This window comes from Delphinapterus leucas, chromosome 4 (genome assembly GCF_059928025.1).
Source record: "Delphinapterus leucas isolate spDelLeu-1000000601 "Yukka" chromosome 4, BTC_Dleu_Yukka2, whole genome shotgun sequence".
NCBI classification, from domain to species: Eukaryota; Metazoa; Chordata; class Mammalia; order Artiodactyla; family Monodontidae; genus Delphinapterus; species Delphinapterus leucas.
In genome coordinates, this window is record NC_143132.1 from 105,827,144 (window position 1) to 105,852,743 (window position 25,600).

Here is a 25,600-nt window from a genome sequence, read left to right on the forward strand (position 1 = left end):
GTGGCAACTGCTAGACACAGCGTACCTTGTTTAAGAGCACCTTCTCCTGCACGGATGAAAGAGATTTCATTGGAATCCACCATGTGATACGCTCCATCTTGCAGGACAAACCGGAGCCCAGAGAGCTTGTGACCAGACAGAGGGCCCTTCTCGCAGGCATCCAAAAACCCCTGTTAATGAATGAACACAACTTCTGGAGTGAGTGGGTTTCACTCACAGAAGCATTATGAAAAACCCCCAAACGTTTTAGTATTCAGAAGTGTAACATTTTTATGTATGCTATATTTCATTCTTTAAAAATAATTTTTTTTTAAGTTGAACAGCCTATTTAAGTATTATTATTGTGGAATCTAGATGAGCAATCCCTTGCAAAAGTCTATTACTTAAAGGTGAGAGCTGGTTTGAAAGTGATGCTGAGAGTGCTAGCAATCACTTTCTCAACCTTTTCTTCAAGAATTACTAAACTCTCATGATGCATTACAGAGACAGCATGATCTTAATTTTACAAGGAGGAAACAGAGGAAAGGCAAATCTAAGAAATTCTCTAAAATAAAACTTCAATCAAAACTGACATCTAATCAACAGCTGTGTCTTAAGCTCCTACTACATACCTATCACTGCTCTGCCTCATTGGCAGATCGCTACCTAACAGCTTTAGTGTTATACAATGTCAGTAAGAACTAAAATTAAAAGCTAATTTCATTTTTCCAAAGCAATTCCTTTTTAAAAAAAGCAGCTTTATTGAGGTATAATTGATATACAATAAACCATACATATTTAAAGAGTACAATTTGATAAGTGTGCAATTTTTTTTTCCATTCAGTCACTTAAATACTCGTAGAGCTCCTACAATTCAAGATAGTTTTTCATGGCAAGACAATCACACAGCTGCACATGTAGTACAATATATTTCTGACATTCAAAACTGTAAACTCTAAATGCTGAAAAATATCTGAGCTTTCCTTCACTTACATTAATCCTGGAGAATAAAAGATAATTTAAAAGTGTGTGAATGACAAACTATTGTCTTGAAATAAAGGGTAATGAATGAAACACACTAATCACAAAAAATGCTACCAAAATTAATGCTGAAGCCAAAATTATGATCTGTTAATAAAGATTTCTAAGTTAAAAGGTTAAAAAAACCTAAAAATCTCAATCTACAAGAATAGACAGTTGCTAAAGGTTTACAACAGTCTTAAAGCCAGTTGACCTAGAAAGTCAACAAATCACTAGTAACCCATTATATGTGCAAATCACTTCACAATTCCCAAAGAAATATCAGAGTCTTATCTGATCCTTGAGTTTGTGAGGGGTTCGGAATTAAGTACTATATGCTCGGTTTACAAAAGAAAGTGGCTCTGAACACCATGATTTACCCAAGGGCATGTTAATCACTAGCAGAGATGAGGACAGCACCCAGGTGTTGGGAATCTTAATGAATGTACATTCTACTACATCAGTACACCTGAAAGTTTCATAAACCCCTAACACCTACTGCAAATTTCAAGTGCTGATTATAATCAATGAAGTAGTTTCAATTTATCAAGAGAAATACAATAACTATGATTAAGAAACAGAATGACTTCCCCTCATCATCATAGCATATATTTATAGCTCTTGAACTTAATGATTCTAATCAGATGGAAAGCTTAATGAGAAAAAGCAGAACTATAATGAAAATGAACCACAGAAAACAATGTGACAGCAATGTGCTTTGATACCTAATAGACTGTTTCTGATTTTTTAAAAAATGCAATAAAGTTTTTTTTTGTTTGTTTTTACCTTTTCTACGGCAGGCACAAATTGCTTTGGAACATTTGACCCGAATGTTTCATCTGAAAACTCCAACTTAGTGTAGTTCTCTGGGTCCAGAGGCTCCAGTACACCTATCACTTTTCCAAACTGGCCTGCACCACCTGATTGTTTTTTATGTGTGAACTCAAACCTGAAAGTAATTTAGGAAGAAGAAGAAAAAAATCAACATAGCATTATATAATCACCAAAATGAAATAACTCCTACTAATTTAAATGAAAGACCAACTCTCATCATTTTTACTTTTTCCTTCAAATACGATGGCCTTGCTATAAAATTATTATAGAATTTATTTAAAAAGTAATCCTGTCCTTTCTGTTCTTACTTGGAGGTGAGGGTGGGGCACACCACCAAAGTAATCCATGGTTTTAATTCTGCTAATTCTGAATTTCACAAGTAGAAAGTAAAAGTCAACAAATTAAAATAAAAAGTCTGTGTAAGGTTCTTATTCTATTAATAGTAATCTACATTCCAAGAGCTTACCCATTTCTTTCGGAATGCCTCCCTTCCCTGGGACACAGTGTTCTCTCCTTAAATCTGTATGAGGACAATTACTTGAAAATAGGAGCTATGCAGTTAGTTCACTGAGATAGTTGCTATTTGATTTTACAACTTGTACACTATGGATTGAGAAAATATGAGAGAAGGGAGTTTCAGGCGGAATAACTAACACCTGAAAATGATTAATGGCAAAATGATCATGATTAACATAAGTCATTCAAATAGACACACAGGGCTTCCCTGGTGGCACAGTGGTTGAGAGTTCGCCTGTCAATGCAGGGGACATGGGTTCGTGCCCCGGTCCGGGAAGATCCCACATGCCGCGGAGCGGCTGGGCCCGTGAGCCATGGCCGCTGAGCCTGCGCGTCCGGAGCCTGTGCTCCGCAACGGGAGAGGCCACAACAGTGAGAGGCCCGCGTGTCGCAAAAAAAACAAACAAACAAATAGACACACAGGTCAGTGTTTACTTGAAACTACTAATGACAACATAAATAGGATGAAATAATCACCTTACATGCATACTAAATATATGTAAACACAGGCTACAATATCATTGAAAAAACATTTCATGAGTATCTACTGTTTGCAAGGCATTTTTCCTTTAAACTGAAACCTTCCTCAAGACCATAAGATGTAAGAAGCTGGCTGCTTTCAAAGGTGTCTGCAGATAACTGCAGGTAAATGGCATTAATGAGCGTGTGTTCCTGCGTACAGATCTGTGAATGGTTTGGAAGAGGTAAACAGCAAATTTCAGTAGATGTCAGCTTGGAATAAGCAGTTTCCATAGAGAGCCTAAGCGTGAATGTGCCTGATGAACTGCCTTTAAATAATCTTCCAGCAGCCAAGAGCTTCAGGATAGGCTGGGAAACAATGCTGAACGGTTGATTTTCCCGGGAGAGAAACAAACAGCTATCAGAACCGAGAGCAGGAAAAGGAGAAGAGAAACAACTGCCAAATCACCACAGAATTACTGAAGGGATTCCAAAACTGTGGTCCACTGACGTATTTTCTAGTATGCTCAAGTTCTCTGAGACATTTTAAATTTTGTTTTCAATTTGACAATAATATGACATACAACATACTCTAGATCTGTGCTGTCTATATGGTAACCTCTAATCATGGATATTTACATTGAAATTAAATAAAATTTAAAATTCAGTTCCTCAGCTGCACTAGTCACATTACAAGTGGTCAACAGGCAGGTGTGGAGAGTGGCTACTGTCCGGGACAGCAGAGCCAAACATTTCCATCACTGCACAAACTGCTACTGGACAGCAGTGCCCTGGAGGGCTAGATCACAGCCAAGCAATCCCTGCAGTTTCAGGGACCATGGCTGCGTTTATAATCAAGTGGATGCCAAATAACAGGACACTTATGCGCCAGGCTTGTGCTAAGCACTTTTTATGAACTGTCTTACTTGTTCTTCACCACAGACCCCAGGAAGTAGGCACTATTTTTTATTATTATTTTACAGGTGAGAAACCTGAGGGTCAGAAAAGCTAAGTAACTTGCCAAACGTGATACAGCTCTTAAGTGGTAGAGCCAGGATTTGTACCAAGACCAACACTCTTAATCAAACATGTTTCTAAAAGGCTAATAAGAATATAAACTGATTTAAGCTGCACACGATGCATTCACTTCAAAAGCTGTTAGAAGACACTGCACAAAGTGAGATTTTACTGTAGCTTAAATGGAGAAGTGGAAGAACTAAGACATCACTTGATAGGCACTGAATAGATATGCTGAAGGCAAAAGAATCCATGCTCCTGTGGTCAGACCACTGGAATTTTGTAAAAGACAATTTCATTTTGACAAAACATCATCATCTCTCACATTAAAATTACTGTTAATTAGAATTGTGTTGGTTTTATTGTATATCTCTGTTTTGTAGATTTATTTTGACTTCATAGTCTTATCAAAGTTGCAAGCCATAGGCGTTTTTACTTAAGTTTTATGTCCATACAATTATTTAAAATAATAATTTAATTTGCCCGATCCCAGAGACCCATAATAATTTTGCTACTTTCAAGGTAACTCATACATTATTCAAGTTTGCAGATAATGACCTCTTGACTTACCACTAGTGAAATTTTAGTAAGTAAGATTTCAAGGACTCACATATAGGAATAAGATTCTCTCAATGCAGCTTATTTACTTAACATCTAAATAGGCAGTTTAAAATTTTTAATATAATAATTATATTTTAAAAAGAACCTAAATTGGTATGTGTACTTTTAGTAAATGCCTGATATGTCACAACCTCTGTTACTAGCCTTGATCTACAGAGATGGTAACTGTATCTGTAAAGCTTCAAAAGGGTGATTTCATCTAGGAAGCTCACATATTGTACTCCTCACAGCTCTAACTGGTAATAAAACAGATGTTAACTAGCTACTTGTGAAAACTTTAAAATTTCATTATCAGCAAAAAAGCTCTTTCTGGGTAATTAGAATGTATTAGGCCACTCCTTCTTGGACACTATCAAAGGAGCACATAATTCATACAACTAACACACAAATACAATGACAACCTAAGAGGTTGGCTGACAGATGAATGACTCACACACACACCCCCCTGCCCCCGCCCCAAAACAGAAAAACAAGCTTCAACTTTTTATAAAAAGCCTTGAGGAGAAACTAACCCTTTCATCCTCTAGTTACCTGATGGTTGTTGGCTAATATAATTAGAAAGAATGGGAATGCCTTACTACTTACTATTCTTTAAAAATCTACTTACTCCAAATACTTTATTTATAAATAAATAAAAAAGGGTATTTGAGGAAAACAACACATTACAAATACATTTTTGTTAACTTTTTTTAAAAAAAGCAACACAATGTATGTCTACCCAAGGAAGCTTCAAAATTCGTTTTGGGAAAATAGCAAAGAGTCTTTATTTCTAAGCCAACAAGCTACAGTGTCAGTTTGGCTATACATTTGATGGAAAGAAATCTTAGCTGGTAGATCTACAGCAAATCCAAAGAACAGCATAGACTATAGTTTCTTTAAAGCTTACAGGAGGTAATTAAGAGATCTGGAGAGTAAAAATGCACTGCCTACTAAAAGTCTGTGCTTGCTTAAGGAGCTTTAAAAACTGCTTTTGTTAGAAGTTACTTCAATGTAGTGCTTTGTATAAATTCAGTATTTAAGTAAGTTTTAATCCTCAAAGTAAAATTTTCAAAGTGATTCAGAAAGTTGGAAGCATGGTGTGATATTAAAACCTCATCTTTCGAAGATCAGCAAAGGGAGAGGAGTGCAAGTACCTTTTAAAATTCTCCTGACCTAAATTACATAATCCTCCAAATTAACGCTATCGTTTGCAGTCTCTCGTACCCTGATTTGGGCAGAACTGATACACCACCACAGAAAGCTGGGTATGAGCAAGCCTCTTCCTGGCCAGGGAAGGGAAAAGAAGGAATCACAATGACTCACTACCTGGCGCTCCTTTGTACTTTGCCCCGTGCCGGACACCGCGGATAGTGTATAAGGAAGTTGCGCTCGTGCCGGACACTGTGGGTGGTGTATAAGGAAGTCGCGCTCCAGTCTGCAAGTAAAGTAACCATCCTCCTTCCACGAAGAGGAAACTTGAAGCCCCAGAGACTCTCCACTAAGGCGAAGGCCCGAAAGCCCCTCCCCAAGCTTCTGTAAAGGTCAATAAAAGGAAGGATGTAGTCCCTGACAACCCAGCCCAACGACTCCCTCCTCACCCCCCCTTAAAGGAGGAGGGGGCTCTCTCTAAACAGGGACCAGAGAGTAACAGTAGGCGGTAGCAGGGCGGGGCTCCAAGAGCAGCCTCGGTAGGAGCCAGCTCCCAGGCAGCGGCTTGCAGAATCGGAAGGAGGGAGACAGGGAGGGAAGGAGGGAAGGAGGAAGACAGGGAGGGAAGGAGCTGGCGGCCCCGCCCCAGGCCCCGCCCAGGCCGAAGAAGGAGGGCTTACTTTTCCGCCTGGGGGACTCGGCAGCAGGCAGGACGGGGGTGCCCTTCCCTTCCTGTGAAGCTCGAGCAGCCCCACGCAAGCCCAGCCGCCGCTCACCAAGAATGGCAATCCCTCCGACCCACTACCCGGCCTCCAGGGCGGCCTCGGTGGTAGAGAGCTGCATCAACTACCAGCAGGGCAGCCCCCACAAGGTGTTTCTGGTGCAGACAGTCAAACAAGCCAGCCTGCAGGTGAGTCGGGCAGAGGGTGGTGGCGGCACCTGCTACCGTTCCCCCCACCGTCGAGGGTCTCAGCTCCACCTGCTCCTGACTCCCCACGCCCCTTGCCCGTTTTGGGCCTCAAGGCTGGCTGTCTCTCTAGAGGAGTTGGCTTTTCTAGGCTTGGGCTACACTCCAGTCTCTGGGGACAGCCCCGGGGCTGTTTGTTGTTTTTACGGGAAGGCAGAGACACTGATAGTTTTTATGGGCCCTGCTACAAGGAAATCGGTAAATGTTCTCAATTGGGGCGGCTTCTCCCCTTTCCCCAAGTGAAACCTATAGGAACCATTTTCAAAAGGATCTTAAAACTGGCGCTATGTTTAGCATCTACTACTCCAATCTGGGCCAAGAGAAGCTCCCGTCTTGCAAAAGATTCTTCACTGCCTGAATTTTAAGATCAATCCTTTATTAGACTCTTAGACCAAAATGAAGGGGTAAACAAAAAGCAACAGAAACTGACAAAGCAGAGTAAAAGTACTGTGGCCTGAAGCTTCACTTCAACCATCCAAACACTACTGCCACTGACTGCTGTGAATGATGGGCCCCCTCTGGCTAAAGGGTTAAATTTAAACTGCTCAAGACCTCAGCAACCACTAAGCTTGTTTCCGTTTTACTAAAATCTAATAGATTTGAGACTGTCCCTTATTTATCTGACAGAAGTTTAACTGCTAACAGTCTTTAAGAGCTGACAGGGAGTAAATGTTATTTCAAAACCACACCAGATAACATAATTAGGTACAAATTCTCAATTACATCTTGATTCAAAAGTGAAATACCTAAACGTCTGTCTAATGGTTATAAAATTTGTTAACGCATCATTTTGCAGGTCCACTAACATACAAAAGCAGTACTTAACATTCTCTAACCACTTCGCAGTAAGCTGCCTCAAACTGGAATTCATCTTCATTGAACACTACTTGGAGGGTACATAAGGCTTTATGAAAAAGCTTTTCAATGGTGCATCCTATTTGTCACCTTTAGAATTAAAATTTTCAAAATTTCTTATGTGGAATTTAGGATCACAGATCCAGAGGTTAGAGTACTCTGATGATTGAAAGTGAATTATAACCGATTTTATTTATATATGCTTTTATCTCACCCTCTTGTTCTCATCCAAAATAACCCTGCTAGAGGACCTGCTAAATTAGATGTCACAAACATGGTGACATTCCTTGGTCAAGGTGTAAGGCCTTAATCATTTACCCCCAACAGTCAGCACCACACCCAACCAGATGAGAATGGATTCTTCTAACAATGTAAAGAATTGAGTTATTGTTATAATAACACCACATTTTCTTAATTTTAGGATATTCCGGGAAGAGGACGAAAGTATTGCCTTAAATTTTCTGTGGAAGAAATTATCCAAAAAGTAAGTGAAATGTCATTTTATTATGAAATAAAATTTGATTCCTAATATTCCATATCACCTCTGCTGATCAAATCATAGGATTAATTTGGTTTTTAAAAGAGTTGTTGTAAAATCCCTGCCTCAAAAAAAAAATGATCACCATACAAAGGTCAGTTTTTACTTTTTGTGTATTCTGAGATACACTTAGTATTTCTATAACACTATTTAGAAAAGAGACTCTATATACTTCAGTTCAAATAAATTTCCTTTAAAAATGTTACGTACTCATAGGCCAGTATGAATTTATGCCTAATATGAACATGTGTAATAATGAACTCTACAATCATCATCACTTTTTTAATGTCTGTTTCATTCTGTTTTTCATTTCTTTTATTTAAAGAAAGCAAGTGCTTTCTTAGATATTTATGAGCAATAGAATGGCCAACTGATACCATCGTGTTCAGATAAAAATCTTTCAGTAATGGGGCAGGGAAATTTAAAAAATATATACACCTGTCAAATTATTAATGAGACAAACTTAAAAGGAAGGAACTGCCACTTGTACCATAACCATCCTGAAATTTAAAAAAGCTTGCCCTTTTGTTAAGCATAATTAAGAAGAGATACAGGCTAACATAAGGAGATTCATTAAAAGAAATTTGAGCTGCTTGATAGTCATCTTTACAAAGCAGAACCAATGCTACAATCTTCTCATTTTATATTTGGATATAGATTGCAGAATCTGAGTTTGAGAAAATTTGTTATTTCAGGAGGAGAGAGTAAGAGTAATGGACAGACTTAAAAAAAGTAACCAGAGTCTAGAGTTGGTATATAAAGACACACTAAACTCTGCCTTACAAATGGACTTCCCATTAATACTGAAATACATAGTTTTAAAATGAATTTACAAGATTATGAGACCTTATATGTTATAAAATAAGTTACCTATTTTAGATACCTCTAAGAAAATTATTGGGCCACCACCAGTTAGATACCTCTGGAATAGGTACACTCAAGTCAAGTCTGAAACAACATCATTAGGGGGGGTGATGCTTTAAATGTTATATCTCAAAGAACAATAATCAGTAATGGATGGCCATCTACATGTAAAGATCTTTCACAAAATGTTTCAAACAGCAAGTTACAGTGAATTGCACAGCTGAAGTACTGTACCCTCCAATGGGACAAGATACTGCACCAGAAGTCAACTTCACATTTGAAGGAGAAATTGGAAAGAACCCAGATGAGGAAGATAACACATTTTACCATAGACTCAAGTCTATGAAGGAACCACTAGAAGCACAAAATATTCCAGGTATATAACTATATGGCACGGAAAAATATTTTTTTCGACTTTAAGATCAATATCAATTACCTATGCTCAAAATTGTTAGATGTTAACATTATGCTGGCAATATACTGACTTTTGCAAAAATATTTATTACTGATCTAATTCAACAACAAAAAAAGCCTTGAAACTTTATAGATCAATCTATGGCTTAATTAAATTAATTACTTTCTGTACACATTTGAAGAAAAGTAAGACATGACTTAGAATTTAGATTGTTTTAAAGGTTAATACTGTATATATAAAATAATTCCATTTATCATATAAATGTTTCCCTCACCAGACAGTTTTGGAAATGTACCTCCGGAAATGAAGCCAGTTCAACATTTAGCCTGGGTTGCCTGTGGTTATATAATATGGCAAAATTCCACTGAAAATACATGGTATAAAATGGCAAAAATTCAAAGTGTCAAGCAAGTGGTAAGTAATTTCTATAAAATACACTATTAATACATTTAATATTTACTGAAGGTGATATAATTCATGATTGGATGAATAGTGCCCCTTTAGTCATTTTGTATTTAAGATAGTGAAGTCAGTATTTGAAGGAGAAGTCAGTTATCAAGGCTAGAGAAGGTGAAGCTGCAGTTTCGAGAGAGTGAAGTCTTGAATTATAAATAATTTGGCAATGGTTTTTGTGTGCAGCTTAATACAGATTACTTCCTTTCGCAACCTAAGTTTTGTGTTCAAATTACTATAATCATGTGATACTGAAACCACCTCTGCTTTTCTCCTCTAGTGAAATGGTAGTGTCAGAGCTAGAGATATGGCTGGAATTTTTTCCCCCAGGATCAGCTGGAACAAAAATATTAGCATCTCAGTCTTTGTGAAGCTTGCTGTATATAATTATCTTTTATAACCCATTTAGTCATAATTGACAACCTCATATCTTACTTGTTGCTAGCCTTGTATTTTAAGTCTGATATGACTATTCCAAACTGCCTCTTTCTAGACCTTAAAGAGATTAAAATAAATTCTTTGAGTTTAGCTTTAGTAAGAGGTTTAAAAGAAAAACAAAATATGTCAACTAGTAGTATTTAATGGAATACAAGAAAAATACTCTGTAAGAAAAAAGCACTTTCCATTGGCTTGTTTCAGTTTGTTGATAACAAACTGCAAGGCAGTTGGAGCACCTTTACTCCACAAGCTTTTGCAGCCACTTAGTAGATAACTCTGGACACTGGAGGACAGGATACCAATTACAGTACTCAGAGTGTAATGCCAAATACCTAGCATCACTATTTATAACACTTTAAGAGAGCCTTTTTCTAATGCATTTTTGTAGATAGCAACCTTGGTTACAACACTCCTATAGGGGCACCGAGGCTCAGATAATTGAGTAGCTGGGTCCACGTTACAGAGGATATACAATCACAATCATGATTTTCAAGCCATGTTTTTATAGCAAAATATGCAGTGTTACTGCTTTATGAAATAAATTTCCTGTAAACCTTCACTAAATTGAAGTTTTAAAGCATTAATGAAAATCCCAACAGAAGAGTTTAACCACTGCTTCAGCGTGTATATATTATATATCTTTACCTATTATGATCCAACACGTAAGAAACCTTCCTGATTTTTACCTTATCCTTAAAGGACATTCTTTGTTGATATAGTCAAAGAAGGGATTGCTTCAAGATACTATTAAGGAGAGAAGAGTATAGTTTTATTTGATCCTGGGGCCATATTTATAATTACTGTCAACCAAAGGAGCCACAGGAGTTTGTGCTGCCTCTTGGAGTCTAGGGCTTGTTTCAGTACATCAGTTATAAGCCTTAAAGAGCCTCGTGTGAGTACAGCAAATTTCTGACGACCATGGTTTGAAACTCTGTAGATGCAATATTTCTGTGCAGCTGATAGTATAAATACTTTATATGTCCAAAGCAACAAGCAGCATAGATCAAAGCTTTAGTTACAAAATCAAACATTACATTTTATTATTTTCAGTTTTTTAAAAGAGAATTTCTATTATAAAATTGGTTTCCTTTAGTGTAAACTGTCATTTCAGTAGTTTATCCCTTAAACGATGCTTTTCTGAATAATGGAAACATTAAGGAATTTAAATGACAAATTATAGACTCTAATGTTCTTAAGTAGCTACCACAACTCAGAAACTAAAAACAGAAAGGTAAATGATTTTTAGAGTAACAAATTTTTAAAAAATCATGATTTTAAAATGTAGTTTGAAAAAAATCTTATTTATAAGAAGATAGTTTTTCTGCCAGGCTAAATAAATTATGACATTCAATTTTTAACTTTACTTAAGTGGAAGTATTACTGTCATCTACTAATGAAAGCTGATTCTTAAAATTATCATTTTTGCCAATGATATCAAGTTTTAAATGCAGGTTTTTATATTTTATTATAGCAAAGAAATGATGACTTCATTGAGTTAGACTACACCATTCTACTTCATGACATTGCATCTCAGGTAGAGTATCATTTTCCTTTATTTGATGCTACTTTGAAAATTGAGACTCATTTTGTAGCCACAGTATGCCTTATTAATTTTGACTCTAAATCAGAATTCATATAAATTCAAATAGGCACCAGGTTGAAATATATTACACTTGCAGCAATTTAGCTTGTTTTGTGCTTTCTTTATGAGGACTGTTTTGTTTCTAACAAAATATAAACCCAACTCTGTTTTCTTAAATGTTTTCTGAATTTTATCATAGCATCAGTTTCCTTTACTTGCAGGAGATTATTCCTTGGCAAATGCAAGTTCTCTGGCATCCACAATATGGTACTAAAGTAAAACATAATAGCCGTCTACCAAAGGAAGCACAATTGGAATAAATGAAGACTGTAACATTCGATGAAGTATAAACATGCTTATTAATGATGTGTATACCAGTCTTCATTGATATCTAGCTTAAAGGGTCAGACAAATCTCATAAGTGTCCCTTTGTATAAACGGCCTGAACTACAGAACTATATAGCTTCCATAATAAAGAGCATCACAATGTAAAAGTGTCTTATCAACAGTAATAGTGCTATGTATATCCCCTAATAAAAATTTTTAAATTCCAGCCTCATAGTTTATGTTTAATCGTTTAGCATACTTACGGGACAGGGGCCGTAATGGTTTCTCTGAAAGCAACTTTTGGCTTTCCTGTGATACAAGGACAGCCATATTCTCTTTCCATCCTCTAAAAAGAGCAGGAGAGATCTTTTTGATATATTTAAATTAAAAAAATAATAAACTAAAGGAAGAAAAATCCTAAGAATCTCAACTACCTTAGAAGCATTCATTTAAATATGATAAGCAAATGATAAATCTTAAATCACTTAAGTACCTTATGAGGATAAATACATGATATTAAGCAATACAAACTGCTTTTACAGATTTTATATAAATGAATTCTAATTTAGACTGATTAATTTATACTTACCTCCAATTCATCTATCCACTAAAACTTTATCTTTGCTCCATTTTATTACATATTTACTGGAATAGTATATGAATCTGTTGTCATAATTTTCTACTATCTCAATTTCAAAGATATAATCAGAACCAGAATTTTTAATTGTAAGTCATATATATTTTGTTTTCGTTCACATACACACAAGACCTTTCCTAGGTAAGCAGGGGTCCCATCTATCCACTTGTTTATCTCCATTATAATGATCTTCAAGTAGTGACTTGAGAAGAAAACAGGCAAGAAATGGCCTGAAGAGTGGGTACTGGTGGGCCGACTTTCTCAGCAGGTTTCTCCCTAAGGTTGTCTTCCTAAGGCTGAGACCAGGATACACTCGACCCAAGGGACCATAACCTAGAGATGGATCAATGGTCTTACTGCAAATCCCCTGAGCCTTGATTCTAGAAGTCTGCAATGTTTTACGAATAAAAAGATTTAGAAACCAAAAGTAATTAATTAGTAACACACACTGGAAGAAGCAGTATACCACATCTAGATACAAAAACCAGAGTGAAGCTTGAAGAACCACTATTAGTTTACAACCATTAGATTGAGAATTATCGACTTTTAACAAAACATAGACATAAATAAAGTGAATTTAACTTCTTTGTTATTCATTACCTGAGCATAGATTTCCAGGTGTAATTCTCCCATTCCAGATACAATTGTCTCTTTGCTCTCAGTGTCAAAGTGGACTTTAAATGTGGGATCTTCTCTTGTAAACCTGCCAATGCCTTTTGAAAATTTTTCCAGATCATTCTTTAAAAAAAGAAAATCATTACACATTTTACTAAGCATGGTAAGCAATGAAATTGTTGAAAAAACTTTAATGAATGAAATCAAATACACGAACAGTTAAAAAATAAAAATGATCTACCATCTAGTTTCTAGGCTATATCCTTTTAATATGAGAGCTTGGATACCACACAGCCAAGACAGCAGGGAATAGCTAACTGAGAGAATTTTCTTTTCACACCAACATACAGGAGTCCAAGACTTAACTCTATGCCCTTTCCTATTATATTGACAAAAACTGTCCATTTGTGGAAAACTGCCCATAAAGCAGAATCTGTGTTACTGTGTCATATTTTAGAAATCCTATACATAATCAAAGGAATCAGCATGGTTACCAAGATTCTACTGTAGATTCAAGAGGGCAGTTTAGACCCACACTAGGCAAATGCACATGAGACCTCTCCCTTTCAAAACTATCTGCTTGGATGTGGTTTGATGCACCTTTATTCTCCTTAGATGTAACTTCCTTATGTGGTAAGCAGAATAATGGTCTTCTAAGGACATGCCCTAATCCCCCCAAACCTGTGACTGTTACCTTACATGGCAAAGGGGACTCAGCAGATGTGAGTAAGGTTACAGACTTTGAGATGGGGAGATTATCATGAATAATCTGGACAGGCCCAATTTAATTGCATGGGCCTTTAAAAATGGAAGCTGAGGGACTTCCCTGGTGGCGCAGTGGTTAAGAATCCGCCTGCCAATGCAGGGGACACGGGTTCAATCCCTGGTCTGGGAAGATCCCACGTGCCACAGAGCAACTAAGCCTGTGCACCACAACTACTGAGCTTGCGCTCTAGAGCCCACGAGCCACAACTACTGAGCCCACACGCCGCAACTACTGAAGCCCATGTGCTCTAGCGCCCATGTGCTGCAACTACTGAGCCTGCATGATGCAACTACTGAAGCCTGCATGCCTAGAGCCTGTGCTCCGCCACAAGAGAAGCCACTGCAATGAGAAGCCTGTGCACCGCAATGAAGAGTAGCCCCCACTTGCCGCACATGCACAGCAACGAAGACCCAATGCAGCCAAAAAAATTTTTTTTTAATAAAATAAAATAAAAATGGAAGCTGAATGAAGAAAGGTAGTGGAGAGATGGGAAGAGAAAAAGAAGAGACAGGAGATATTTGAAACATGAGAGGGGCTCATTTTGCTGTTGCTGGCATTGAAGACAGGAGGAAGGGGGCTATGAGCAGCCTCTAGAAGCTACAAACAGCCCTCAGGTGACAGCAAGGAAATGAGGACCCCAGTCCTACAACAAGGAGCTGAATTCTGCCAACAATCTTGAGTAAGCAAGGAACTAAACTGTCCCCTAGAGCCTCCAAGAAAGAAACAACACAGCCTTGCCAATACTTGATTTTAGCCCATTAAGAACTGTGTCCAAATTGTGACCTACACAACTGTAAAATAATACATCTGTGCTGTTTTAAGCCACTAAGTTTTTGCTAATTTCTTACGGCAGCAATAGAAAACTAGCACGCCCCAATCACCAATATTAACAGCTATCACATGTGGCTGAAGATGTGTTATGTATACGTTATCTCAAATTCTAACCACAAGGCTGCACGACAGAATTATCCATGTTTTACAGGTGAGGAAACTAGGTACAGACAAGTTGCTCAAGTCCACAGAGCTAGCTGGGCTTGAATCCTGGGTTAGTCTATCTCCAAAGTCTTTTCCCTTTTCCCTGCACTAGCCAGGGACTCTCAACTTACTAGAAGATCACCCCTGCCCCACTACTGAGATTCAGGGTTTTATGCAGTGATTTCATTATTTGATGTATATTAATTCTCCAGGAAGCAGACAACCCCAAGACACCAAAAAACCTTTTGAATATTGATGCGTTTGATTTCCCTCCATGATTGTGAACTATCAACAGTTAAATATGTCTTACATGAACTCTGGAGTTAGGAATAAAGAAGAATAATATCTTTAACTTCTAGTCCTTCATCTTCTGAAGGGAAAAGCAACCAATCTGGCAAAGTACTTGGAGCAAACTGTGGCATCTCACTGTGGTAAGATGTAAAGCTCGCCTTTCAACTTTCTGAGACAGAGTGACTGAACGTTTCCTGACTAACTTAAGAACTAAACAATTATGTTTCAAGATCAGGACTAATTCCAATGACAAGCAATGCATATGCAGAACCTATTCAAGCAATTTTGGCTAAAAAGCTAAATGACATCAAATCCAATCATAAAACTTTGTATTTGAAAGTGAGTCAAAACAGTCTTGTTTGAAGGCCTTCCATGTTATAGTCAGACATTTACTTCATAATTACCACAGATGTAGAGATGTATTATAATCCATGAGGCAATTAATCTACGCAATATTTTAATATACTTTACAGTGAGGTTTTTCTGCAACTTAGGACAAATGCCTCAGTTGCCTCTCTTCCATCTCTTATGATCTGAATCTAGGAAGTTACTCACACTTAACACTCCAGAGCCAATGATATACCTTTACTATAGTAAAGAGTTATAAAGCACAGTCTCATGAATACTTTAATACCATCAACTTCTTCAAATATACTGTGAAGTACTTACTACTAATAGACTGGTAAATTTTAAAAGGTGATCTGAATACCAAAAAAGGAAATAGAGACCATAAGACTGCTGGTTATCACAAGACACCATGTGCATTGTGGAGACAGACAAAAAAGAGCTCAAGCTTTTACTGTGATATACTGAGCGTTATCAAACTCCTACCTTGTTAGAAGGCTTCACTGCTATTGAAATGACAGGATCAGGAACATGAATTGACTCCTAAAATATTTTTCAAAGAACAGAGAAGAATTCAAATACAGTACCGTATGTGTCAGGGATGGATTAATTTTAATGTTCTCCTTTACAACAGAACAAAAGACAAATACTAGTCAACATCTTAGGGTAGACAAATATATCTTGGTCTGTTTTTCCTTAAATAAATGAATATATTAACATATATAGGTGTCCACTTATATGATCTCCTCTCCTCCCTATAAATATAAAAAATATTTATATTTTTTTGAATATATGCAAAAAATATTTTGCATATATTTATGCAAAAATAAAGCATCTATTTACTTACTTAACTGTTTAAGACCCTTAAGTTTGTTGACACTTTCAGTTTAACATAATCGTTACGTATAATGAATTCAAATGCTGAGATGTGGAATACTTATTAGCTAGTGGCTACATCTGCTATAGCTATCTTCTGATAAGTTATTTAATCAAAATATACTGCCATCACTGATAAGCAGAGAAAGGGACTAGATTCTTTATACATATGATATTCATTTAATCAGTCACAACTCTGAGAGGCAGATATTATTATCCCCATTTTACAAATAGAAGCATTAAAGGCTTGGCAAGAAGAATAACTAACTTGGCCAAGGGCCAGCAGGTAGCACAGGGCAGAGGTAAGACTGACCAGGGTCTATTTGCCTCAACGCCTGAGTACTTCCCACAACCTCCAGTCCCTTCATATAGGTAATGACAAGTTTAGAAAAAGCCTTATCAATAATACTTGTCAAAAAGTCCCCTTATCTAGATCCCCCCAAAACCTTTACAGATTTATGATTTTTGTAGTGTCCTAACTTCACATGTAAAACCATAGACATTAGAGAGTATTTTATACAAAAAAGCTAAATTATAAAATTAAGAATTCATCATATGATACAGGAGCTATTATAGTGCTCATCTGTTAGGCTGGACCAGTTCTTATATAAACAACCCACTGTAAATTCCTTCACTGCAAATCACCTATCCCCTGTGTACTCATATTCGTCCTTTACTGAATGAATTCAGGAGCGGGAGCACCCTCATGAACACATGGTCATACTGTGCAAGAGCCTACTGTCCTGTGGGGGCAAAAAGGGGAGGAGTAAAGGGGACTGAAAGGCAGGAATTGCCCGAGCATGCTCTTCCCTTCAGTCTCCCTCAGTGATGAAAAGGGACCTATGAGTTCCACAAGGCAGGCTGTGTACAGTAAGTGGGACTGTCTAGTTGCATCCTGCCTGCAGGGCTGGGTTCTGTTCTGTCATGCTGCCCCTGGAGTCTAGCCAAAATGTTACAGCCTGCTCTTACAGTTCTCTAGGGGATTGAGGGAAGGGTCCAATCTCCAGCTGCCGAGTTAATAAGGAAGGAGCACTTGGCTGGGACTAGCCTGATGACGGTGACAGCAATTAGAGGTGTGCCCACAATGGGGAGGCAGATCTCAGGGTAGGAGTCAGCGCTACACATGCCAGGTTACCTGGTGGAGATTTTCCCTGCATGCTAAACCCTGGAGAATGGTAGAATGATTTTACTACGAAAAACCAGGTAAGTTAGCTAACAGAGCACTTGTTTAGTTGACATTAAAAGAGCCATAACCAACCTACACTTGATGCCCGTGGCACTCAATGAAAACTTCTGTGGTTGTTTTTCTGAAGTACTAAAACATAGACTTTTGAAACGCAAGTGATAAACAGCTTTGAAGTTAAATGACTTACCATAGAAAGGCCACTATTATCTTTGTTTGTGAATGTGTCTCCACTAGCACAGTCAATGCCAAACAATGCACAGATGTCTCCGGCAAACACTTCCTCAATATCCTAAATAAAGAATACAATACGATACTTGCAAGTAATATAAACCAGGACGTCATAACTAAAAAGTAATTGCACAATAAACACATTGTACACAAACAAATGTGGCAGAATCTCACCACGAATTCCACAAAGAAGGAATTAGACAGAATCGATGCAACACCAACAATCAACCACGGCAAGGGCCCTTATTTAAACCACACCTCAACTGACAAGATGTTACTTTAAATGGAAACTCCAAGCTATGGCATCTTTACTTGGAGGATCTGCAGTACTGACAGAACACAGAACCTCATGGTTCTAAAGTTATTTCTATAGAATTAAAAAGCATGTAGTATAGAATGGATAAACAACAAGGTCTTACTGTATAGCACAGGGAACTATATTCAATATCCTGTGATAAACCATAATGGAAAAGAATATGAAAAAGAATGTATATATATGTATAACTGAGTCACTTTGCTGTACAGCAGTAATTAACACATTGTAATTCAACTATACTTCAATTAAGAAATAAATTTTAAAAAGATAAATTCAAAAAAATAAAAAATACAATTCTATCAGAAAGAAAAAAAGAAAAACAAACAAAAAACATGTAGTACTATATGTGCTGCCACAGTCCAACAATGAGATATGTATGACAAAGGCATACAAGGAAAACCTGCAAAGGAAGTTTGGGAAAACAAAGGCAGGAGAATGGAGTCTACTGTACTTAAAATAATCTTAATTTCTCACAGATGCAGGCAGTTAAAAAAACACAGGAAATCTAAGAATAAAGCACTGGTGCCTCTAAACTTCCTAGTCTTTTATATTGACAGTTCATTAATAACAGCTGTGGCTGTAAATGAGCAAGTGTGTGTGTCTTGCTTTACTGGTTACACAGCTGTACAGATCGATCTCCTAGCTTCTGGCCCATGAAAGAGCTGTAGCAATCACTAATCCCTCTAGCCTGCCCCCTGCTGCCTATCTCAAAAAAGAGCAATGATGTCTAATTTGAAAGACTGCCTATTCATTTTCCAGGAGATAAAAAAGTTATGGCCACTGAAAATTTCTGAATGTCGTAACATTTTGCTTAGACTAATAAACTTCTCTAGGAATACAGAGCTGAATTGAGAAAGGGTGCAAGAAGGAGACAACCTCACACACTTGGTATTCCTGCCAAACCTTAACCCTATGGACCACAGAAGGCTAGGACAGATTCAGAGCCAATTCAAGAATTCAAGCCATAAGCCAAAGTTTATCTCCCAGACTAGGCCTTCAGAGGTTTTAAATGCTCAGATGAATTCTGGCATCAGTATGGCCCTTCTGGGGGTTGGTTCTACTTCCATATTTCAGGAAGTAAATCTACTGAACAATGTGGGAAGTTATGTATGAATTTATTACTCTCATTTACCTTTGAGAACCACAGTTCCACTGTCCTAAAAACCTATTATACTCTTCGTAAGGATAGCTCTTGAGGAAAGTGTTGAATCTTGTGCTCCGAATCTTAGGGAACTAATGTCCCTTTTCCTTAACCTTGGCCACTGAGGAAATACAGCTAACTCACAAATGGCGGTTTTAAATGTGTTCCTGACATTTGCTAATTTAGCCTACACCAAAGTGCCACATGAGAATTGTAGCTCACCTAACTAAAAAGGAGGAAGCTAGGAAAACACATTCAACTAGAAGTGATTTTCTGTGGGGCTCAGGATACCAAGAAGGTAGATATATTTCACTTGCATTAGAGAAATTTCTGATCTCACAACAATGCCCAGGTACTCGCCTCCATCATGTCAGCATGCATGTGAACCAGCCGTTGCACCCGTACTTTCTTTCTCGTCCTCGTATTATAGATGGTATCACCCTTCTTCAACTGTCCTTGATAATTTCGAACATAAGTTAACTGTCCAAACCGACCTGCCTAGAAGTCAAGATTGGATAAGGTCAGAAAGAATAAAAAAGAAACACAGGAATCAAAATTAAGAGGAAAACTTCACAACTACCTTCAAATATTTGCTATCAGTTTTAGTAGTACAACTTATATACATGCTTCAGTTTGTTGTCATAAACTACTTTAATACTAGTTTTGAATATAGATAAGTTAAATGGTTGTTCTTTGATATCAAAATCCAAGATACTACTTTTGCTTCCTCTAAATTATTAGAAAAAGTTTTAAAATTTATATAATAAGGAAGTTATTCCATAAGTTCAGTTTAATACAAGAAGACATAAAAATAAGGTATAATTATTAGAAAGACAACAATGTTGGAGAAACTAACATTGTTAGTTAGACTACATGTTAGAGAAACTTTGAGAGTCACCTGAAAAGCTATACAAATAAGAGTTCTGTAAAGTGACTGAATACAAAATGAATAATCAAGGATCATTTCCTCCTGAATAGTAACACTAACTTATTAGGTAAGTATTTAAAAGTTGCCAATTCTTCCCATGTTAATTTACAGGTTTAACACAATAGCAATAAAAATCAGAAGAGGAATTTTTAAACATTTTATTAGTGACTTCAATATTAGAAGAATGGATAAAAATAGAAAATAACTCTGAGTAATATAAGAATATATTAAATACTCCAAAACATAAATAGTATAAAACTAGCACAAATTAAACTGAACAGCCCATAAGGTATAGTATAAATAGCTAAAATGTTTAATTCATTTGTCAAGAGAAGATAAATGACACATGACAATCAATGAAAAAATATAACATTGTTCAAAAACTGGTAACTAGACAATTGGTCTTCTATTTGAAGGCAGAGGAAATACATTTAGATCCTACCTCACAGCATTCAGCAAAACAAATTCCAACTGGATTAACAATGAACAAAACAAGAAACCCCACCACAAAAAAGTAGAAAGAAAAGTAAATATTTACAAAATATAATCAAAGAGGAAGATTTATAAGGTTAAAGATGACAAAATGACTAAAGACAAAGACTGATATATTTGTCTATGTAAATTTTAAACTGCAAATTGTTTTTTAAAAAACTTTATTAGAGAAAGGCTCATACAAATAAGTAAAACACTTTGACTCTAATTTTAAAAAAGGAAAGACAAAAGAAATAAAGAGGCAATTACAAAAGAGGAAATACAATTCCATAATGAATATATGGAAAAATGTTCTCTATTATTAGGAATTAAGGCAAGATGAAGTATTAAAATACTATTTTCATTTATGAAATCAGTAATGATTTTTAATAAACAATACTCAATGCTGATAAAGATTCATTGAAATAATCTAACATATACATTAATTCTAAGAGTATGAAAGCAATCTGGCAATATATATCATTAAATATTAAAATATTTCATACCTGTTACTCAATAATTACAATTCTGAGGATCCTAAGAAAAATATTCCTAAATATATATTTTTAAAAGCTTTATGCATAAAAATTGTCACTGCAATGTTATTTCTACTTTTTAATTTAAAATTACTTTTTCTGGTTTTAGAAGTAATAAAAAGCATATTGTAAAAATTTAAAAATAAAAACTACGAAACCCCCCCCAATATAATTCCATCCCAGAAATAACCACTCTTTAACACTTTCAACTTATCCAACTTTTTTCCCACTTAAAATATTATACACAGAAGCAATAACACAACAAAAAGCACACCCAGTCCCCAAATGTTGGTTTCTAATACCATTCACAATTAAAAGAAATCAGGGCTCTTAGAGAAATGGCTGATTCTAGGGCTGGGGCAGGGAATATACAACATAAGCCTGGAGAATCCTGTAGTGCCAGAAAGTAAGGAAGTATTCAAAAAAGCAAAATACGGTGGAATGTCTAAGGCGCACAGAAGCCAAGTGAAACAGCTCCAATGGCCAAAACTGGTCAATCTGGCAACAAAATAAGTAACATACCACTGGATTATAACTCAAAGTACAAAATAAATATCCATGAGTCCATACTGATAAAAATAAATGATTGAATAAATAAATATATGGGGAGAAAACACAATTCTCCTATACAGAAGAATCTCAAATAACTTACATAGATATTGCTCCCTCAAGGAGGAAGAAAATAATTCCCAGCCCTTAAGTGTGGGCTGTGCCCAGGAACCTTCTTCTAAAGAGTCAATATGGAACGGGGTAGAGGGGAAAGTAACTTTACAGTGGAAAAACCTGTAACCAAATATTTCCTAAGTCATTTTATAATAGGAATAAAAGCCTAACAGAAAAGAAAATTTCTATATATAGCAGTTAAATACATTAGGAAGCAACTTACCTCCAGTTTAAAAGCCAGGCCTACAAATGGATGGGAACTGTCTCTTTTGGGGTTCATTAAGATTTTGGTTTTCTCTTGTGAGTCACTTAAAATAAAAGAAATACACATTTATGAGATGCAATATTTGATATTTCTTTTATATCAATTTGTTTCATCAGAATATTATCTGAGAAGAAACACATGTGCAGTAAACATTTCTGGGCTGATTCATAAGTGAAATTTCACTGAAACGGATCAATAAGAATAACTTTTCCGGCCTTAATTACTGCATTGTGACAGGACCAGAGCAGAATAAAAAACACAAAAATAGTCTGGCAGAAAAAGAAAAATTATCAATGAGAACTTCAAAATTTTTGTTTCTTAAAGCATTAAAAAAAATACAATTGGTTCCAAATGAGTAAATTTTCTAATGATGTAAACTTTGATAATGAAATAAATCATATTTCTAACTTACAAATAGGATATGATATGGGAAGGTATAATAAATATTTTTCTCTATGCCAAAATCGTTACCCAAATAGAAATGGAGATTGATTTTTGTAAATTATGGGGAAAACCCCACAATCGCAACTATAAGAACCATTCTTAAATACTTTCCCAGTGCACAAATGTTAAAGTCTTTGTGCATAAATTAAAAATCAATTTCCAAGACTTACTCCTGATTGAGAATAGCATAATTGTGGACTTCAGATGGATTTGGGAGGTATTCTAAAACAGCATCTAAAAGAGGCTGAACTCCTTTGTTCTTCAAGGCGCTTCCCAAAAAGACAGGAGTAAATGACCTATTTAGAGTGGCTCTTCGAATTGCAAGCTACAAACGAAAAAAATTAATGATTAGTTTATCTTAAAGTTACATTTTGTGTTTCAGATCAACTACAAAGTGACAAATCAATGAAATGAATTGATACTCTTTGGAGTACTGGCTCTGGTGAAGACTGGAATCAGGTTCTCTATAACTTAAGATCAAAATACAAAAAAAAGAAAAAAAAGAAAAAAGGCTATTTAACTTTCAACACTGCAATTGCTTTCAACACTCCTGGAATGTCACTAACTTAAAAAAGAAAAAGATATATACATACACACATACATAGAAAATAAACACACACACAGAACAGTGTAAGAAATATGTTAACAATTGTGTAAAATAGAGGGAACAGCAACACACACACACACACACACACACACACACACGTCTCTGGAAAGATACACCAGAAACTATTAACCGGCAACCTGTTTTAGGGACAGGGCAGAGAACTGGGCAGATGGGAGCCAGGTGGGAGACTTTTTCCTGTGTACCTTTGTATAGTTGTTAAATGTTTAAATGATACGAAAGTTTAAACGATATGAAAGTATCACCTATTAAAAAAACATTTAACTGATTTGTTTTCTTTTTTTAAAGGACATACATACAGGAAGCCAAACAGTACAAACTGCTCATAAATTAAGGGCCGTGATAGTAACAAGACTCTAAAATAACGACCTCCTGGTCGCGTCCCAACCCCTCATGCAAGCACCGTCCATGTGTCCCAGCCTCATTCCTTACTGGCTACTGGCCTCAGAGGGAGCAGTGGACCTTTAGCTCTAGCAGCTGGAAGAGGCCAACAGCAGTGCTGTGCTGTGGCCACAACCCACCACTGCAGAAATATGCAGCTGCATACAATTATTTCTCAGTCCTCAGGAAAAACAGAAAACTAGTTATCCTAAAAAGCTTAAAGCAAAACATTTATAACCACAATTTCTAAACATCACAATGAAAAGTAGGATAACAGCTGAGCACAATAAAAGGAGTATAAAAAGGAGAAAATAGGCATGGTAAGAAAGCAATTACTATTTGGAGCTATCTTAAAACACTTGCCTTTGCTGTTGCTAGGGACCAGAAATGGCTTGGTCACTAATCACTTAGGCTACCCTAGGCCACAAGGTCACGTCTTTGACTTTCCAACCCTCCCTATATGCAACAGTAGGAACATATGAATCTTACCACGCTTAACTTTACATCCATTGAATAGAGAAACACATGAGCATGGTTGATAAATAGAAAAAAGGAGAAATTAAAGCTAACCCTATACCAGCCTAACAAAAGCTTTATTTTCCGGAAAATTTCCCTTACTTTTATAAGAATCACATTCACACTTGAAAACCGTTGCCTTTCCACTGTCCCTAATAACAATATACCCAACAACAACATAGAAACTAAAGTACACTCATGTATCCTGGCAGAAAACAGTAAACATAGCAGGGCTAAAACTGTCCTCCTTATAAAGGCCTGCTTGCAAGGCTGGGCCCCTGGCTGAGGCCTGGGGATCTGGATTTCTGGGAGGTTCCCAGCATTCCCAGAACTGGTAAGACTGGTTCACTGTGCCTATACTGTTGTACAAACAATGTGATGTGTGCTAAACACCTACTTTCCTTCTGGGAGTCTGGAATTTGGTACATGCTAGGCAGTGGGTGTCTATGTGACCAGCCCCCAGTAAAACCTTGGCACTGAGTTTCTAATGAGTTTCCCTGGTAGACGTCATTTCACAGGTGCACTCACACCTTTCCGCTGGAGGAAACAGGCAAGCACTGCAAGACTGCACTGGATGCCTGGGAGCTTACGCCTGGTTTCTTCTGGACTTCACCTCATGTGCCTTTGCCCTTTGCTGATTTTGCTTTGTATCCTTTCACTGTAATAAATCATAGCCATGAGTGTGATTATGTGCTGAGTCCTTACTCCTAGTGAATCACAGAATCTGACATATTCCCTTTCATAGATCGAAACCTAACTCTCTACTGTGGTTCCTGGGTTACGGTGCTTGACTTTAATTAAGGCCCAGACCTATACTTTCCTACGTGGTGCTCCTTACTCATCAGAGAGCTGAGGTGATAAGGCCTTTGTGAATGGTAAAGAACTCAAGCTATGAGATATATTAGTAAGCATCTCAGCTTCAATAGGGTTCTTTCCTTGTGCATTTGATCTATAAACTCCCTGAGTGCAATGTCTTACACACAATAATTACTTGTCTGATCTCTGCTAAGGGCACCAAGTGGTTTGGCAAAATAAATATCAGTCTTTTTATGATTTTTGTTTTTATGATAAAATATACATAACAAAATTGACTATCTTTACAATTTTTAAGTGTACAGTTCAGTGGCATCAAGTACATTCACATTGCTGTTACCATTATCCACCTCCAGAACTTTTCACCGTCCCAAACTGAAACTCTGTACCCACTAAACTTCCCATTCTTCCCCCCCACAGCCCCTGGTAACCACTATTCTACTTTCTGTCTCTAGGAATTTGACTATTCTGGGTACCTCACAGAAGTGGAATCATACAATATTTGTCCTTTTACGTCTGGCTTATTTCACTTAACGTCATGTCCTCAAGACTCACCCATACTGTAGCAT

General features: G+C 36.8%; 2 protein-coding genes across 5 annotated transcripts in view; one reads left to right on the forward strand and one right to left on the reverse strand.

Annotated features, from left to right (window-relative positions):
• GFM1 (G elongation factor mitochondrial 1) overlaps positions 1-25,600 on the reverse strand; it is a 46,428-nt gene that overhangs the window by 10,778 nt on the left and 10,050 nt on the right. For all 3 annotated transcript variants that reach the window (XM_089910040.1, XM_022573482.2, XM_089910041.1), the window contains exons 7-15: positions 22,867-23,021; positions 22,211-22,295; positions 19,750-19,887; positions 17,892-17,993; positions 16,129-16,185; positions 13,251-13,388; positions 12,277-12,359; positions 1,786-1,948; positions 26-170 (exon numbers count right to left, since the gene is read on the reverse strand). In XM_089910040.1, the coding sequence (XP_089766166.1) occupies positions 26-170; positions 1,786-1,948; positions 12,277-12,359; positions 13,251-13,388; positions 16,129-16,185; positions 17,892-17,993; positions 19,750-19,887; positions 22,211-22,295; positions 22,867-23,021 (1,066 nt within the window). The remainder of the gene's footprint in view (positions 1-25; positions 171-1,785; positions 1,949-12,276; positions 12,360-13,250; positions 13,389-16,128; positions 16,186-17,891; positions 17,994-19,749; positions 19,888-22,210; positions 22,296-22,866; positions 23,022-25,600) is intronic.
• On the forward strand, positions 5,997-24,944 carry LXN (latexin). Of its 2 annotated transcripts, none has more exons than XM_089910047.1 (6): positions 5,997-6,484; positions 7,818-7,880; positions 8,997-9,174; positions 9,491-9,627; positions 11,576-11,638; positions 24,723-24,944. In XM_089910047.1, exons 1-6 carry the CDS (start codon positions 6,356-6,358, stop codon positions 24,927-24,929), a joined length of 777 nt encoding a protein of 258 aa, XP_089766173.1. In that variant the 5' UTR covers positions 5,997-6,355; the 3' UTR covers positions 24,930-24,944. The 2 variants fall into 2 exon arrangements, with proteins under 2 accessions (XP_089766173.1, XP_022429267.1); XM_022573559.3 differs by lacking the exon at positions 24,723-24,944 and adding an exon at positions 11,908-12,239 and having other exon boundaries at positions 6,197-6,484.